This window comes from Lynx canadensis, chromosome D4 (genome assembly GCF_007474595.2).
Source record: "Lynx canadensis isolate LIC74 chromosome D4, mLynCan4.pri.v2, whole genome shotgun sequence".
Classification (NCBI taxonomy): Eukaryota; Metazoa; Chordata; class Mammalia; order Carnivora; family Felidae; genus Lynx; species Lynx canadensis.
Genome location: NC_044315.2, coordinates 7,575,486 through 7,593,183, shown reverse-complemented (window position 1 = coordinate 7,593,183; position 17,698 = coordinate 7,575,486). Strand labels below are relative to the sequence as shown.

Sequence of the window (17,698 nt, the reverse complement as noted above, 5' to 3'; positions counted from 1 at the left end):
TGGGAGGACTTCAAGGTCGGGGCATCAGCTCCCGGGAAGCAGATGCTTTTGTCTTTTTCTGCAGGGTTTTAGGAAGACTGGGCAGCCAAGGCCTAATCCCCAGCGGCCAGCGCGCCGTAACCCCCTCACCTGAGGGACCAAGCACTTAGCGGCATTTCCGAGGCCCGATGTAGCTTCACACTGAACGGGCACCAGTAAGCCCCAAGCCCCAGCGCATTTATCCAGTTCGGGAAGTGGATTAATAGAATAACCAATAAAACATGTATAAAAGCTTTAATTAAATCTGATGAAATAAAACTTCATGTTTTATTTATGGACACTCCCAACATGTAAAGGACTCGGGGACACATCATTTTTACTGCCATTTCATCCTCATATCTATAATTAAATCCAGGCTGCAGCTCTGGGCCAGAGCAAGGCGGCATTTTAAAGCCGGCCTTGCACCGGCCCTCCCCCACCCCCATCTGCTTTTAATTATAATTACCATCCCCATAAAGGAAGGAGGCTTGCGGCAAAACAAAACAATAAAACAAACAAACAAACAAAATGGCTGTTGCCATTGTGTTTTGAAAGGGCATGCCTAAGGCAGATTGCAGGCAGGTGGGCGTCCTATTTCCAGTTTTATTCTGTACCAAGTGCACAATCCCTTCATTTTACTTTTGACATAAAAAAAAAAAGGACTTCATGAAACAAGACAAAATAACTTATGATTATACGAAACATAACTGTGACAAATCACAAAACTATACATATTAATAGAAAAAAAGTGTACCTAATTCTTTAAAAGATTTATGACAATAAGCACCAGATGTGTGCCCCTAAAGTAAAATCGGCCCCATATCCAGTTTGATATACGCAGTTCATTTCTCTACGTGAGTGTATATAACTATGTACAAGAGTCTGTGTGATTTATGGAAAACAGATTTCCACTCCCCCCCCCCAAAGTGCTTTATGTCAGCAACATTACACAGGATGTTCTGCTGTCTGTACAAAATAAATCTTTTCTTCTTCTTCTTCTTTTTTTTTTTTTTTTCTTTATCCATTGCAAAAAAAAAAAAAAAAAGGTAACCGCAGAAATTCCACACCACCAACAAAAAGTGCCATTAAAAATGCTGCTATAAAATGACATGGTCAAAACAGACAAATAAAATAGCAAATAATTGAATTGGACATTTACAGTCACTATTCCCAATACTTCAAGACAACTGGAAAGTCCAGGTTCTGGGACAGACAGGGGAGTTGAACGTTTACCTCTGCTCGAGTACACTAATGTGCTCGACAGCTGGTAAGTGAAACACGACAGAACCACACCACCCCTGTTCTATCAGGGGGTCCCCTGAAGGCCTTCCGTCCACTTCGAGTCACCTGTGCAATTTGGGGGAGACGTGGTTAAAGGGAGACACCCCACAGGACCAGCAAATACTTAAATAATATTTAACGGCCGATCAGAGGCTAAATTACAACTGACATTTTGAAATGGTCCCTTTAGGGAATTAAGACAATGCAGCAAATGAAATGTCTCTAAGCAGACTGATTTTTTTTTTAATGTAATAGGATAATTGGCTTTGCGCTGTGTGTATTTCACCAGTTTTTTTCAAAACAGGGGAATGACAATCTCTGCTCAGATGTTGATGAAAATGGTTACAATATCGAGACTAAAAAGGCCAGGAAATGGAAGGGAGTGAGTTTCTCGAAGTTTCTATTTTCACTGCTACAGACATGATGATGAATGCAGATATAAATCTGGCACGACACTGGAAGCAAGCAAGGGGCAGATTTTAAGGTCAGGGAGACTCTGGACTCTAAGGACAGCCTGTGCCGTCTATAAGGAACCCGAATGTGTCGTGCCCTGAGGCCCCGACTCCAACCCGCAGCCCCTGGGATACGCTTGACGGGTATGTGAGGGGGCAGCTGACTTCGCGGGTCGCACTTGACTCTGCTTCCCGTGCGCTCCCTCTGCTAACACCAAGGTCCCTTGGTGGGGGGGCGGGGGGGGGACTGGCTTCTGTCCCTGCTGAGGGAGGAGGCCCTGAGGTGCTGCTGTCCCCTCCCCCCACAAGCAGCGACAGGGCCACCATGAGGCCAGGCTAACACCAGAGGCAGGCACAGGGGCATGTCCCCCAGGCAAAGAAGACGATGACACCCAGGGGTTTGTGAGGTTCAGCCTCTGGCTTCGCCTTCCTTCCCTCCCTCCCCGTAAATCATGTAAAAGCCGCGAGGCACGGAGGCATCACTGCATTAACCCTGCTTTTTGTCAGCTTCTCCCTCCCTCATCTCACACATGAAGAACGTTCTGAGTTCCCCACGCAGGCCTCAGCGTTCGAGAATGGCCGCGCTGTCTCCCTAAAGACACCGGATCTCTACCTTCCTTTGCAGAGTGTGACAAAGGACACGCAAGGGATGGCAGGTAGCACGCACGTGTCCTCGTTTAGGCCAAGTGACCTAACCCACAAAGTCTGCAGGGGGGGAGGCCCGAGGGCTCATCTGGAAGGGAAGCCTTTCCGAAAGCAGCGCAGATCTTTGTCAAGTGGGTAACTCGGCCCTCTCGCGGGCCTGGCCTTTCTCAGATCGGAGCTCAGCGGTCGGCGGACCTCGCCCACCGTAAAAGCGGACCCCACACGCGGCTCTTTAGTCCCCTCTCTCCGTGACGTGTTGGGATCCGGTCTGCGTCAAGCAGCACGTGAGCGACTGCCGAGCCCGACTGGAAGGACCTGTCTGTCTGGATACAAACTGTCCCGGGACACCCAGCTGGTTAACCCTTCTCGAAGACCGTAACGATCCCAGTTGGACAAACCACATTGTTTCAATTGTGTTCAGAACCCATTCTTAAGGACAGAAAAAAGAAACGTTGAAACGCGATAGTTCTGGAACGCCAGAGTTTACCAGGGGGTCCCTGGGGTGTGGCTAATTTTTACGGCCTTACGCGAACGACTTAAGATCTTTTTGAATAGCTTTGTAAACGCATCACAGAAAGTGGCTTCCTATTCAGGTTTGCTATCAAATGACCAAGAGCTCTGTGGAAATTCCAGGCTAGAGTTACATGAAAAAAGCGAACATCTGCTGCCCCAGCCTTCCCTCTACCTGCTCCCTGGGAAGACCTTGCCAAGGGTGCTCAGGCAGTGGCGGTGGGCGAGCGGGAACAGAGAAGAAGGTGACAAGAGCGAGGAGGGAGAGGAGAGTACGGGGGAGGGACAGACGGATGAGTGGACATCCTAACGGAGGCGAGCAGAGGCTGTGCAAAGTAACTGGACATCAGGCACCTCTCGTGTGGTTTTTTGAGAGAGCCCAGGATCTCAACTCGGCGTGTCCCTGTTCCACATCTTCTAGCACGACCTGGGCGCGGCATTCCCCGCGCGGAGGCGAAGGGTCAACGAGTCAAGTGATCTTTTCCACTGAACAAGGTCTTCGAGGTGGAGTCGCCTCACGCAGTCAGCCCACCAGGGTTTCTGCTACGGCACTGGGAAGGGGTCGGGCCCACCCACTTCCCGCCGGTGCCTTTCGCTCAATGCAAAACTGCGACTCTGGGGGGGCTCCCAGGCGCTGCGAGGTGGGACCAGGAGGGGCCACGGGCTGTGGCTAAAATGGATGTAGCTGGCGTGATTAAGATAACTATTTCCATCCAAAGAACAGACCTCTAAATATTTTTCTTCCTTTAAAAGTAGATGTAAATAACAAGTCTTTAGCATAAAAGAACTAAGATAAGTTGCTGGAATATAAAACAGGTTGTAGTGCCTTTTAAGGGACTGTGCTTGATAGAACCTCATTTTGCTTCTGGAGAAATACTGAAAAGCGACTGGTTAGCACGGGGACGGGAAGAGCAGAGAGGCACCAGCTCGCCGGGGTGCCAGGCCGGTGCAGTGCCAGGATGGGGGGGGGGGCTCCTCCGCGGGCTGAGCCCAAGCGGTGCTTTGGATGCAGATTTCCCTCATCGGGTCCTGCCGGAGCCCATGGGGAGGATGCGTACGGGGCGAGGCAGTTCTCTGTGCTTCTGGCAACTTGGGTTTTCCTTCCCTACTTGGAGTTCTGTGCGAGGGTGGTCCCCGAACTACACTTTGACGTGTGCGTCATTTCACTGGTGTCCTTTGAGAGCGGACAGCTGGAAGGAACAGGTGTCCGGCAGAGTGACTCTAAATTCCCTTTGAAGAGACAGTCCTGTGGGCCACCAGCAAATCCAGACAGAGCAGCAACCACACGCAGCCCTGGGCCGGCCGGCCCTGACCAGTCCCGCCTTCCAGAGACACGCCTGGGACTTTGCAGGTTCCACGGAAGCGGCTGGCATCCTCTTCGCGCAGTCAGTGAGGGTGTGAGAGTACAGGGTGGCGAGCGACGAAAAGGTTCCGGATGCCAGTGGTAGTGGAGGCCAGGGGAGCTTTTAGCCTTCGGTATAGACAGAGGAGAGCTGGCTAGGACAGCGGTCCACAGCGCTGATCTGCAAGAACGTGGCGTCTTCAGGCCCGCCACGCACAGAGTCCCCGAAGAGGCCGGGGGACCCCGACGGCAAATCATACACTGGAAGAGAAGGAGAAAGAAGTCAACGGTCCCGCCTGTCTCTACCCACCGTGTGTGCCCTACGGCCAGTGCTGAGTGGGGGCCCAGGGTTAGGACCTTCAACGGCTCTCTGTCCCCGGGGCCCTCAGTGGGGAAGGAGGCTGACGGACTTGCAGGCCTACGGTCAAGGTAAGTCTTGGCAGAAAATACGGGCTGAGCGCAAATAAAAGTCAAGTGTTCAAGGGAACGGTGAGGGTGGCCTGAGAAAGGAGATGACTGCAGTTGAGCCATAAAGAAAGATGGGATTCTCACAGATGGAGAGGTAAAGAAAGAACATTCTAGAAGGAGGAAACAGAGCACAAAGACGGAGAGCGAGGGGCTGTGGGGCCACGTGCATGGGCAGCGCACGTGGGGAGACAGGTGTGAGGTGAGGCCTGGAGCGTCTGACCAGGCCTATCTCGTGGCTTTGACTGCCTCGCCAAGGAGAAGACTTTATTCTTTTTAAAAAAATTTTTTTTTTCAACGTTTATTTATTTTTGGGACAGAGAGAGACAGAGCATGAACGGGGGAGGGGCAGAGAGAGAGGGAGACACAGAATCGGAAACAGGCTCCAGGCTCTGAGCCATCAGCCCAGAGCCCGACGCGGGGCTCGAACTCACGGACCGCGAGATCGTGACCTGGCTGAAGTCGGACGTTTAACCGACTGCGCCACCCAGGCGCCCCGAGAAGACTTTATTCTTTAGGCAACTGGAGGCTAAGGTATTCAAGGAGGACAGGGGCTTATTCTGTCTTTCATTTTTGGAAGGCAATGCTCACGGCGGTGCAGAGGGAAGAATGGTAAAGGTAGAGTTGATGCAGGGAACACGCTGGAAGGCTACAGCTGTTGTCACAGCCCGGGAGGGACGCTGTGGCCCCTGAACCAGGGTGGTGAAGGTGGGGCTGGAGAGGAGCGTGAAGGTGCGAGATACGACAGGGGCGGATTCCACGGGATTTGCTGCGGTCACGTGCGGGGTCAAGTCTAGTCCCGGTCTCACCTGCTAGTCTGCCGGGGTTTCTAAGTGACAGTCATCAACATACCTGCAATGCCCGAGTGAGCCGAGAAGGCCCTGTGGAACACGTCAAAGCCAGCCTGCCCCATGGGCGTGGGGGCCAGGCAGTCCTCGAAGGAAGGCACCACACTGCACGAGCTGCTGGGCAGCACGGCTCTCTGGGGGTCCGGGTACTGTGGGGGGCAGAAGGTCTGGAGCTGCCCGTAAAATCCTGAAATACAAACATGGCAGTGATCTACCGCAGAAGGCCGTTCCAAACACCACCCCGGCACAGCCAGACCCTTGCTCAGCCTGGCTTCATGCAACAAAATGCCTTCAACTCTTAAGCCCACCTGTAAAATCTCGTAAGCGAGCCTCCGAAATGCACTATTTCCGCAGAAGCTCTTCTACCTTCAGGGACCAACAAAGCTTGTTGGCTTCTGACATTTTTACCTCCTGCTCCAGGACTGGAAGCTGAACGAAGGGCTCCTTACCTTCCCCAGATGCTCTACAGAGTCCTGGAGACCGCGAACCTGACCTTCAGAGAACGTGCCTACCCAGACCCTCCCACCACATTTGGGTACATCATCATCACCTCCTTTACATTCTGTTCTGCTTTTCACATTTGGTAAAGCCTGAAGCATGCTCTTAACAAGGCCCTTGTTTTCTTACAAAGAAAAAAAGCAAAATCGATCTGTCCATCCATCTGTCCTTCTAACGGATACGTTCAAACTCCTTAATAACTTTTTCACTATGTTGAATAGGTATGGGGTACCCATAAGATGGAATGTGCTAGAATATATTACTGTTGTTGATCTTTGTGGTAAAATGGGAAAACTGGAAGTGAAGACACAACGTAATGAAGAAACAGGACGAAAGGTTTCTTAATATTTCAACGTAATCATCGACATTCTGCTGATCTTGTTTCACTGATGTCTTTCAATTTTTCTTTGCTCGCGTAATGGAGTTTTCCTTGGGGCGTCTGGTCCTTTCCCATGATCCTCTACACCTTCCAAGATATCTTACCTTTTCTGCCTTCCTTCTTGCCTCGTGATACACTTAAGTCAATGGATTGTTTTCCCGGAGCATAAGAAGCTTTTAAAAATCTAATAATGAAATCTTCGTTTGATGCTTTATTGAAGGGAAGGTTGTAGTTCTTTGTGTCTGTTCCCTCACTTGCAAACTGTGTCGGTTTCACTGGCTATGGTGAAGATTAAGGGATAGGAAGACCATATATAGCATTTTAAGGTGCTTTAGAAACATCGGCTATTCTTAACATCACTACTGTGTTTCGGGTAGGAAAAAAACACGAGAGACTCGTAGAGAAAGTGACCCAGGGCTCATATGAAATGATGGAGAACTCGGGACTAATTCATTGGGCTTTGGGTCCCCAGTCCTATGTGCCTTTCTCCACTAGAACTCCCCCTTCTCACTGATCAATAGGTAGGGGAGGTGTTACTGGGTTCTTTCCAGCTCTCTTTAAGCACAACCAGGACACACGGCCACATCGAGTCTACTACACTCTTAACCCTTCTCACTTCTGTTTCGTACTCTCAAGGTGCCTGTGTAAATGCTCCCATCACCTTCAGCCAGGAAGCCTGTTCCGTGGTTGCTGGGGACGTCACCAAAGAAAAGTGTGCCTAACTGCTCAAAAAGACACAGGCTGGCCCTCCAGGAGCTTATGATCCAAGACGGAGGGACCAATGCAGATTTAGGCATGGAGCACACTCACAGTAGAAAATGAAATAATAACCCTTTACAAGCAGACAGTAGTATATTTTGTATAGGATCCAGAGAAAAATGCACACGAGGTTTTGGGGGAAGGTTAAATGCATACATTACAGTAGAGACTGGGAAAATATCCGGGGAAATATCATGTTCAGGCAAGAGAAGAAAGAATGGGAAACCACTGGCCTTTCTCTGTTTGACCCCCAAAGGCTTCCGTCTGATCTTGACAGACACATGGGCAAAGGACCCAACCAGACTACTCAAAGATTCCTATAATTGATCGACCAATATGGACAAACTCAATCCTCTAGCCAACAAAGAAATAAAATCAAGACAATATTCTACCTATCACATCAGCGAAGATTTCTAGAAATCATTCTCGGTGCTGGTGTGAGAATGACAATCACTTCTGTCCAGCGCTGTGGACACCGGGAAAGTACAAGCCTCTTGGAAAACCACTGGACAACCTGGGTGTAGATCCTTAGAAGTATTCACATACATACACCTGGACTTGAGGATTTTACTTCTGAGTACGTATTCTAAAACTCTTTTCCAAAGCACAGAAGGGGGCGCCTGGGTGGCTCAGTCCTTTAGTGTCTGTCACTTGACTGTGTTCAGGTCACGATCTCACAGTTTGTGGGTTCGAGCCCCACATCCACTGTATGCTGACGGTGTGGAGCCTGCTTAGGATTTTCTCTCTCTGTCCCTGCCCCCCCCTCCACTCCCATTTGCTCTCACACTCTCTCTCTCTCTCTCTCAAATAAATAAACTTTAAAAAAAAAAGAAACAAAGAACAGAGGAAATTCTGCACAGAGACAGTCACTGCAGTGCTAGTTGTCAGAACAGAAGACCCAAGAGCCAAACGGGCCGCCATAAGGGGATGATTAAGCAAAGAGTGATATGCTTATACGATGGAAACATTAAGTAGGCATTAAAACAATATTTACAGGGGGTTTTTAATAACATGGAAAGACCATCATATAAGGTTCAGAAGAAAACAAAAGATATGAAGCGGAATATGGAGACTAGGTGCAGTCACGTGGGAGCCTATGCAGAGCACAGACATCAAAGCAACATTTCTATAGTTGTTGTTGGGCTGGTTTTTTCGGGCTTTGTATTTTTTTCTTTTTTTTTTAAGTATAATTTATTGTGCAGTTAGCTAACATGTGGTATATACAGTGTGGGCTTTATATTTTTCTGAACTTTAATAGCGGTGAAGGGCAAGTATCCTGGAACCAGACTTCCTGGGTTCAAGTCCCTGTGTAACCACTTACCAACTGTGTAGTCTTAGTGAATTACTCAGCCTCCCACTGTCTGTTTTCTGATCTGTAAAGTGGGGTTAAAAGTAGTACCTACACCTCACTGAGTTATGATGAACATTAGAGAAGTTAATATTTACATATTATAGAATATAATTCGATAATTACGTAATTGATATTTGTATATTTTAGTTTACATAGTATGTGATGCGTTTGTTAAATAAGTAAAATTAAAAAGTGAAATTTTATAACAACCGAGTTCTCAAAAAAAACCACAACCTAATTATTAAAAGAAAGAAAATTTTTGGAAAAGCAACAAGTAAGTCCTTCAACAATAACCAAACGGAAAGAGCAGCAGGCATGTGGCACACACCCACTTCCCTGGTAAAATCCTCTGGAACATTCTTGGCCCTGTGGGGACCTGAGCTGCGCACATCTTGCCCATGTTGGTTCCCACGTCTTGCACTGACACACGTCCTGATTTCCTTGCTCACCCCCGGCACAAGCTCAAAACAGCAACATGTCTGAGTGATCTGAAGGAAACTCGAACGAGCAGCTTCATGGTTTGGGAGGTTCCTTGGACTGATCTTGACTTTGGGTATCTGGTGGCCAGTCATCTACATTAGGATGAAAACAGGGCTGTGGACCACACTGTTGGTTTATTAGAGTGTAATGTCTCCTCACTGAGAAGAATAGACACTATCTGCTATTTATATCACTAGGCTGGCTCTGCCCACATTTGTCACCCATAAATTCCCTGACAGCGTTCCTCAGCGTACTGTTATCCTTCCAAGAGGAGAAGACATTTCTCACCAAGCTCCCTCAACTCCCCAGATAGGGACATTAATCATTCAGGTATGTCAGGAACAGTGATGCAGACCTTCACTGACCTTTCGTGAAAACCAGTTCTCTCTCTTCCCTATCTTCTGTCATGCTTCTAAGAGAGCAGAAATGTTACCTGGCTTCAGCCTACCTCTGAGTATCGTGATGTGCGAGTGTAAAAGGTACGTCGTGTGGTGAAACACACCCGGTGAGGTTAACTCGTAAACCCAACAACCTGGGCTCCATCCCCCAGGCTCCCCCGTCGGCCTGGATCGGAGTGAGAAGGCGGAGTGGACTGTAATTCCTGCCTGTGGCTGTCTTGGCTGACACAAGAACAGCGGGAACCAGAAAATGGCCCCACAAGCATGTCTGATCACTCTCACAGCCAACCCGGGGGAAGAAAATCCTCTGTATTAAATCCGTCCCTCCAAGAAGCCAGTCACTAGAGACGCCAAATCCACTGGTGTGGATGGCTGTGGTCAGTCAAATCAAAGAGCTTTAACATATCCTCTTTCCAGGGCTGTTTTCACAAAATGAACGAAATTTTAAAAAATTCCATTAGGGTCTTGCCACACACACGAACCCTAAGGAAGCCTAACTCGTTTTCTGATGAATGGCTCCTGTATTCCAGCTGTTGGACTTCGTGTAGTGAATTTGGAGGGAATGCTACCTCTCAGACCAAAAGCAAAATGAGGCAAGATGTTAACACATTTCGTGGGCCTAAGACGAGAGTGATGGCAAGGTCAGCCAATCTGTCAGTCAGTCAATCAGTCAATGACTATCATCGGGCGCTGGCCACGGTGCTATCGGAGAGACCAAAGAAACAGAAGATAATACCTCGCCCTTGAGGATTGATAATGCCCTCAGAGCGAGAGCGCACACACAGTTATAACAGTGTAGGAACAGACACGTACATTCGGGTTGGCAATAAATGTCAGCTGTCACCTTTAGTTATAAAATCGCCTCTCCCCCGTTTTATAAGTTACTTTGCTTCAGTCTCCTGGTTTGTGAATTCGAGCCCCGCGTCAGACTCTCTGCTGTGAGTGTAGAGCCCATTTCAGATCCTCTGTCCCCAACTCTCTCTGCCTCTCCCCCACTCACTCTCTCTCTTTCAAAAATAAACATTAAAAAAATAAAAACATACTTTTTTTCCTAATTATAATTTGTATCTCTAAATTCTCCTGAAATCAATATTACTCTGTTAACTAGAATTTAAATAAAAACTTGAAACAAAAATTATTTGAAATTAATTTTACCAACTAGAAAATGTAGAACAGTATAAACAAAGAAAGGAAAAACTTTATTTCCACATTCAGATATGGCCAGATATATATATATACACAAAGCTGGCATGTTATATATATTGCTTTGTTTTCTTTTCTCTCCTAATATTCTCTATGGGCTACACGCATCACTAAACTTCTTTTCATTTTTAATGTTTCTTTCTTTCTTTATTTAGAGAGCACGAGCGGGGGAGGAGCAGAGAAAAAGAAAGACAGAATTGCAAACAGGCTCCACACTGTCAGTGCTGAGCCCAACACGGGGCCCGAACCCACAAACCGTGAGATCCTGACCTGAGCTGAAATCAAGAGTCGGACGCTCAACAGACTGAGCCACCCAGGCGCCCCTCACCAAACTTCATTCTTTTTTTTTTTTTTAATTTTTTTTTTCAACGTTTATTCATTTTTGGGACAGAGAGAGACAGAGCATGAACGGGGGAGGGGCAGAGAGAGAGGGAAACACAGAATCGGAAACAGGCTCCAGGCTCCGAGCCATCATCAGCCCAGAGCCCGACGCGGGGCTCGAACTCACGGACCGCGAGATCGTGACCTGGCTGAAGTCGGACGCTTAACCGACTGCGCCACCCAGGCGCCCCTAAACTTCATTCTTAAAAAAAACTACCTCTTTGGTTTGTCACATGGGGGTCACTGAGGCCTCTGTGATGACAGGTTTGATCAGGAGTTCACAGTCACTGTTGCTGCTAAGGAACAAATCAGCCCCATGAAGCTGGGTGTCGGTTTCCTTCCCAAAGTGGAAGGGGTGGGGCGGGTGGGGGGAGCCAGAGGCGAGAGGAATTGCATGACTACATACGATCACAGAAAGGTGTTCTCTAGGGCCGTCTTTCTTCGATGACAGAAACGATCTCTTTCTACCTGTATCTCGCTGTCCAGCTAACCGAGAGGTTGAGATGGGCTAGTGCTACAGAAGAACCGGCCCTTTACTTTTATTTAATTTTAATTAGTTGAAATTTAAACAGCCATCTGCCCTTCCCAGGGTTAGCACATTTTGTTTCAGAAAGGTTTCCAGTGATGGGGCGCCTGGGTGGCTCCGTCGGTTAAGTGTCGACTCTTGACTTCAGAGCGGGTCATGATCTCACGGGTTTGTGATCGAGCCCCACATCGGGCTCTGCGCTGACAGTATGGAGCCTGCTTGGGATGCTCTCTCTCTCGCTGTCTGTGCCCCTCCTCTGCTCGTGTTCTTGCTCTCTCTACCTCTCTCAAAATAAATAGACTTTAAAATAAAAGAAAAGGAAAAAAAAAAGAAAAAAGCAATGTTTCTGGTTAAATTCCTGGAGGAAAAACACATGGCCCACCACCCAGGGTTTAAATAAAAGCCAGGCAAGGCTTCTTAGACTCATGGCCTTCAAGATAGGAAATATATTAGACTCTTTACTGCATTTATCTTTTCCTTGAAGATTTACCACTCCAATCTTTGTGGAGGAAACCAATATATAAATAAGTAAGTGAACGACGGTCAGCCAACTTGCAGCCCTCAAGAGGGCGGATGAGCGCTGTTCGAAGCTAAACCTCCAGGGCATTTCAGCTCTCCTGAAGGTGCGAGCCACATTCCCCTTCGGAAGTAGAAGGAAGAGGAAACATGTCGCCCACTTTCTTTCGTGCAGACTGTGGACACAGCTGGCCGTGCCCACTGGGAGCGGCAACAGGCACTGGCCGGTCCCCAACATCCCATCTGCATGATGGTGGAGTGAGTAAAGCTTGACGCAGAGGCTCTACCCAACCTTCAGCCCCATAGAAGGGGAGGGAAACCATCAGCCTACACCTCGTCAAGCCTCTGTGTTGGGAGCTGTGTACCCAGTGGGTTCGTTTATGTGGCAGATGGCTTTGCAAAGCCCAATTCTTGTTTTCCTCGAAGGGGAGGGTGGGAAGCACCACCAAACTCTGGGCACCAGGGAAAATGCTGGGTGGACGGTGTTCAGAATCAAGACCGACCCCTCCCTGTGGCAAGCTGTGCCCTGACCATGATGACAGCTTAGAGGGGCAGGCAGCCCATAGGGGCAGTCCCACACGGGCAACAGCAAGGTCCCTGAGAACTACTTCTCCAACCAGGTGTGGCCTGAGCAAGCTCAGAAGCATCCTTTGTGAGGCCCCTTGGAAATAATGCTGACGGCCATCCCCTCCGTGTGACCTGAGGACATCGTTTCAGGGGTCAGGCCAAGCACTGCTGTGGCCAGCCACGGCCAGGCTTCTGGGGCCGGCTGTGTCTTGACCTTCCAGAAGGAACACGGATTACTGTGTGTGTCTGCCCCTGTCGCGGTATTTCTGTAAAGGGGTTCACGGTATCTAGTTGATAAGGTAAGAGCAAAAAATCGAGAGGACTGGAAGAGAGGACCCATGTCACACAGTTATCGGCACTCCGCAAAAGCCACTTTTTCCTTTTCTTCTGCCAACACAAGCATTTCCAGTTTTCTGCTTTTATTTCACTCAACAACTATTCACTAAGCACCTGAGCGCTGGATACACGATGCTGGCTAAAACACCCTGGAGATTATGTTTTAGGGAGAAAGCAAGAGAAACATATAAATGAGAAACCAAGTAATATAGTTTCAGACTATGTATGACGACAACAAAAAGGGCATTTTCTTTAAGGGATGTATCCTCTTTTCTCCAGTATGCGTGCAGGGTGAGAAGCAGAAAAGGCAGCAGAGGAGGCAGAAGTCTGGATGTTCTCACAACTTTCAAAAGGGTTTTGAACAGCGGTGCCCTCCGTCTGGCCCTGGCTCGTGATGGCAGGTCCCATGAGGAGCCCATCCCGCGGCTCTGCTGGGGACCAGCCCCGGGGACTCTTTCTCCTCCAGTGGCTCTGATTCGTGCCTGGGAGGAGGGTAGGGGGGTATCGGAGGCACAGGCAGGACTGGTGGCATCTCAGCCCTTTGGTGGCACAGTTTGTTTGGTAGCCAAGTGGAAGGAAAGCTATGTATTTATGAGCTTTATGGCTCTAATTATTTTTCCGCAGAGACTATAATTTTGTGGGTTACTTTAGGAAATGTGGAGGGTTTTTTTTTTCTTCTGTCTCGGTTCTAGAATTGCTGCATGATCAGGGGCATGGATGAAACCTAGGCCATGAAAGAGACAGCCCAAACCAGCAGGGACAGGGACAGAGAAGACATGTGACCCTACTCCCTTCGGCTCCCCTAACTGATTTCTCTTTCTCCAACTCTCTTAGGGCTCTTCGTGCATTTCCTTCTACTCTCTCAGGACCCTGGGGCTGCCCCCTTTGAATACCTTCTATGACCCATAACACAAGCCAACCAGAAGACGAGGGGGAAGCCTCTGCTAACGCTCCTGGAAGGCGACAAGCACGTGATCTTTGGCATCTCGGTTCGTTAGCCTGACTTTATTTTATTGATTTTGCTTATTTTTTGACATTTTTATTTACTTATTTTGAGAGAGGGAGAGGGAGCACAAGCAGGGGAGGGGTAGAGAGGGAGGGAGAGGGAGAGACAATCCCAAGAAGGCTCCACACTGTCAGCACGGAGCCCAACGCGGGGCTCAAACCCACGAACTGTAGGATCGTGACCTGAGCTGAAATCAAGTCGGACACTCAACCGACTAAGCCCCACAGGCGCCCTATTAGTCTGATTTTATACGCTGCAACCTTACTGAAAGAAGGGCCCAGGGAATCACACGCTTATGACTCACAGGGCACCTTGGGAGAATACTTGTAGAATTCCTGGTCACGTAGACAGCTGATAACTCCTGTCTGGTAAGCAAGCAGGGGGTTCGAACAAATGTTCCCACTGCAGAGACAAACGGACGGACGCAGAGGAGTTGTTGCATTCCCTGCGTTTACAACCAGGACTTTGCTTATATGATGCCACGCAAAGGAGAGAAAAGTGGCAAATTCATGCAACCATTTTAATATTTCCCAACATCCAGGTGTTTGGAATTATTCAAGGATCCAGCCTTTATCTTAAAAGCAAATGGACAGCAGAAGTAACACGGCCACCATATTAGTTCCTACTAAGTTCAGAGCTTTCTCATTTACAGTTCCCTTGCTTTGGCATTTTTTGCAGAACACTCTGGTTAGTGATATACCAACCAGTCAGGGAATTCTATCAGAAGGAAGGAGACGGACTGATATTTATTTGCTCCAAGTCAACCACCACCCTATGGGCTTCGTATAGAAAATCTTCATCCTTTCAATAACTTTGGCGTTAACGGCATGGTCCCCAGGTTGAGCCAAAGAACCAGAGAAGTTAAAGTAACTTGCCCAAACCCTCGGAGCTACCAATGTACAACACGAAGACTCAAACCCTGGTCTGTTTGTTGACACGGTTCATCCAGACTACCAGGACTTTAGCTCATGGGCGAAATGAGTTTAAACAGAATCTTGCCACGTTTGTGGACGGACCTTATTGCCAGATCAGAGGCAACTTATTCACACTGGACCAACATTTCATAACATACACTTTCAATAGGGAGAAAAGCATTGGATAAATTGATAAAAATCAATAAACATCACCTAACCACCAAAAAAAACTCTGAAAACCCTCAAAAGTAAAAACAGAAACAGTTTAGAAATTTCTTCTGGCCAATTTTCTGATTTAGTCACTATTTTATTTCTATCCATTGCACGGACAACTTGGATCTGGGTTTGAATCCTGGATGGCCCGTTAACCAGCTGTGTTCATTTATCCAGTTTGGATACCTTATTTTCCTGCTTGGGCCTCATTTTCTTTTAAAATAATACCTACTTTATGGGGTTGTGGAAAGCATTATATATGAGAGTGCGTATAAAAGCATCTATCGCCTTCCCTGGGGTGCAGAAGGCCCTTCGTAAACAGGAGCAATTATTATTACCATGAAATAAGATCAGAAGTATTTCTAGATTCTGTAGAATGCACAAACAATTCTTCAGCAGTTTTTCTCTCCTAACCCTTAAGTATAAAATGACACTGCTCTTCAAAGCAGAATCTCCACAATTTGGTTGTCACTTTTGGGCTCCTGGTCGTGGCCATCAACGCCACTCAGGTCTTCATGTAGCTAGAACTCTGCTAAGTCTCCTCCCTGGACGCGGTGGAGAAAATGACTCTTCATTTTAATACAGAGTCTATAAATGGGGAAGCTTTAGGAGCGGCTCACAGACTGTGTGAGGAAGACAGATTTTTCTTCGGGCTGAGAACTGAACCAGCTTGCAAAGCACTTGAGCTATTTACGACTGACATTTAAGCAGCTACTGTACCAGGAAAGAGGAAAATAATGGAAATAATAACCCTTAAAATTCCCATTGGACACATTCCTGTTGTAGGAACCCTGGGGCCATGGCTCAAATATTGACCACCGGAGCAAATGCCTGGTCCCCTTGCCCTGGGTCAGGTGGGGTGCAGAGCTGAGAGCTTCTACTTAGAAAAGTCCAACTGGATCCAAGAAGGGGCGCCATTGTCATCTGCACCCTCTGCGGCTGGCCGACATGCCACAGTGAGACACGCTCGGAACATTCTGAGCGCTTTCCTGTGCTCGCACCCCGCACAGCAACCCAAGGTGTTTGACGTTATTGCCCACGGAGTCGGGTTCGGGGCCAGGGTGGGGAAAGAGGGAGAGGGTCTGCCGGAGATGTCCACAAAGGGCCAAACAAGGGGCTGGGAGTGGGCAGAGCCTGTTGCTGACCGGGGCACCAGGGAAATGGGACACGGCAGGGTGGGAGGGAGGGAACGCTCCGGTTCAGAGACGCCATCCATTTTCATTTAAAATATCCTCAACCCACCCAAAACCCTAACGCGTGGTGGCCTCTGGCTTCCAAATTCTCAAAGTGATAAGCTGCCAAAGTAAACTAATTGCAATGTGTCTCTGTAATTGCCATGTGTGGGTAGCTACAGCGATAGTAAAATGGTTCAGTGAATTCTGACGGTGATAATGAAACATTTGGAGATGACATAAAATGAAGGCTCTCAAAACCAGAAGACCCAGAGAGTCCAAAATGGATTTGAAAGCCTGGCTTTGTGGCCTGGAGGAAACCATAAGCCCTCTGAGCCTATGAGTCCCTGTTTCCAAAAGGGGGGTAACAGTCCTCATGCGGCAGCATCATCATCCCCACAGAAGGAAGGGGAGGAAGCAGCGGGAACAAATGGATGGGGTGCAGGGCCCAGGTGCCCATGAGTTGCCGCTCACGCCCAACACCTGCCTGTGACTCGAAAAGCCTGGATCCGTGTGAGGCCCCGGAACGGAGGGTTCAGGATCTGGACACTGTGTCTGGAGGTCATGTGACATGAACACCTTGGCCACTGCTCAGGGTTGAGGAGAATGAGCTGGGAATTTCTGTATGAGTGGGGGCCACCCTGTTGCTGGTGTATGTCCCCCGACTGAGGGGCTGTAAGGATCACACGAAACGGTAAGCGTGACAGTATTTGGCAAACAGTAAAACCCACTGAGAATCCTAGCCCCTCTTGTCCCAACAGCCTGGTGCCACTTACCCTCCTACATTCTCTGAGTACAAAGGTGTATCTGTCCTGGTCGAGGAGAGCTCTGCCCCATAACGCTCACAAGCACCTGACTCGGGGGTACTCAGGCCAAAAGCAGAACAAGGAAAGAATGGCAAAGAATGAAGATTTAATCCCCTGTGCCTTTGTCCTTCCAAGCTAGCTCTGTTGTAAGAAAGGTCTGGCAGAGAAGAGGATTCCAGACACAGGTAAAGTGCTGCAGCCCCCGCTGGGGTCCGTGCGAGCCACCCTGGCTCTTGGCAGGTTTTGGATTGTGCTACATTTACAGGACTTCCCCGGGAAGTAGAGGAAGAAGAAAGCTGGCAAGTATTGACTTTCTCCGCCACTGGCCAATTGCTTCCTCTGGATGACCTCTGACTGGGGAAGCACGTCAAGGGAGCACTGATCCTACGGTTGGGGTCTAGGCCAGTGACTCTTAAAGTGGGTACCATGGCATCAGCTCTAGCTCAGCTCCGGGCAGACCTAGTGAATCAGCACGCCTGGGTGAACCACCTGGAAATCTTCATGTCTAACAAGGTATTTCTTACACTAAAGACTAAGAGGCACTAAGAGCACCTTTAGATGATTTTCAACCTTCTGAAAGTTTTCCAAATGAAATACACCAATAGGAAAACACAGAACAGCTCGGATTTCGT

The 17,698-nt window shown here is 48.4% G+C and overlaps 1 protein-coding gene across 1 annotated transcript in view; it reads right to left on the bottom strand.

Annotated features, from left to right (window-relative positions):
* Positions 1-259: 259 nt before the first annotated feature.
* GLIS3 (GLIS family zinc finger 3) overlaps positions 260-17,698 on the bottom strand; it is a 106,578-nt gene continuing 89,139 nt past the window's right edge. The window contains exons 7-8 of the mRNA XM_030294232.1: positions 5,566-5,748; positions 260-4,509 (exon numbers count right to left, since the gene is read on the bottom strand). Coding sequence (XP_030150092.1) covers positions 4,373-4,509; positions 5,566-5,748 — 320 coding nt within the window. The 3' untranslated portion in view covers positions 260-4,372. The remainder of the gene's footprint in view (positions 4,510-5,565; positions 5,749-17,698) is intronic.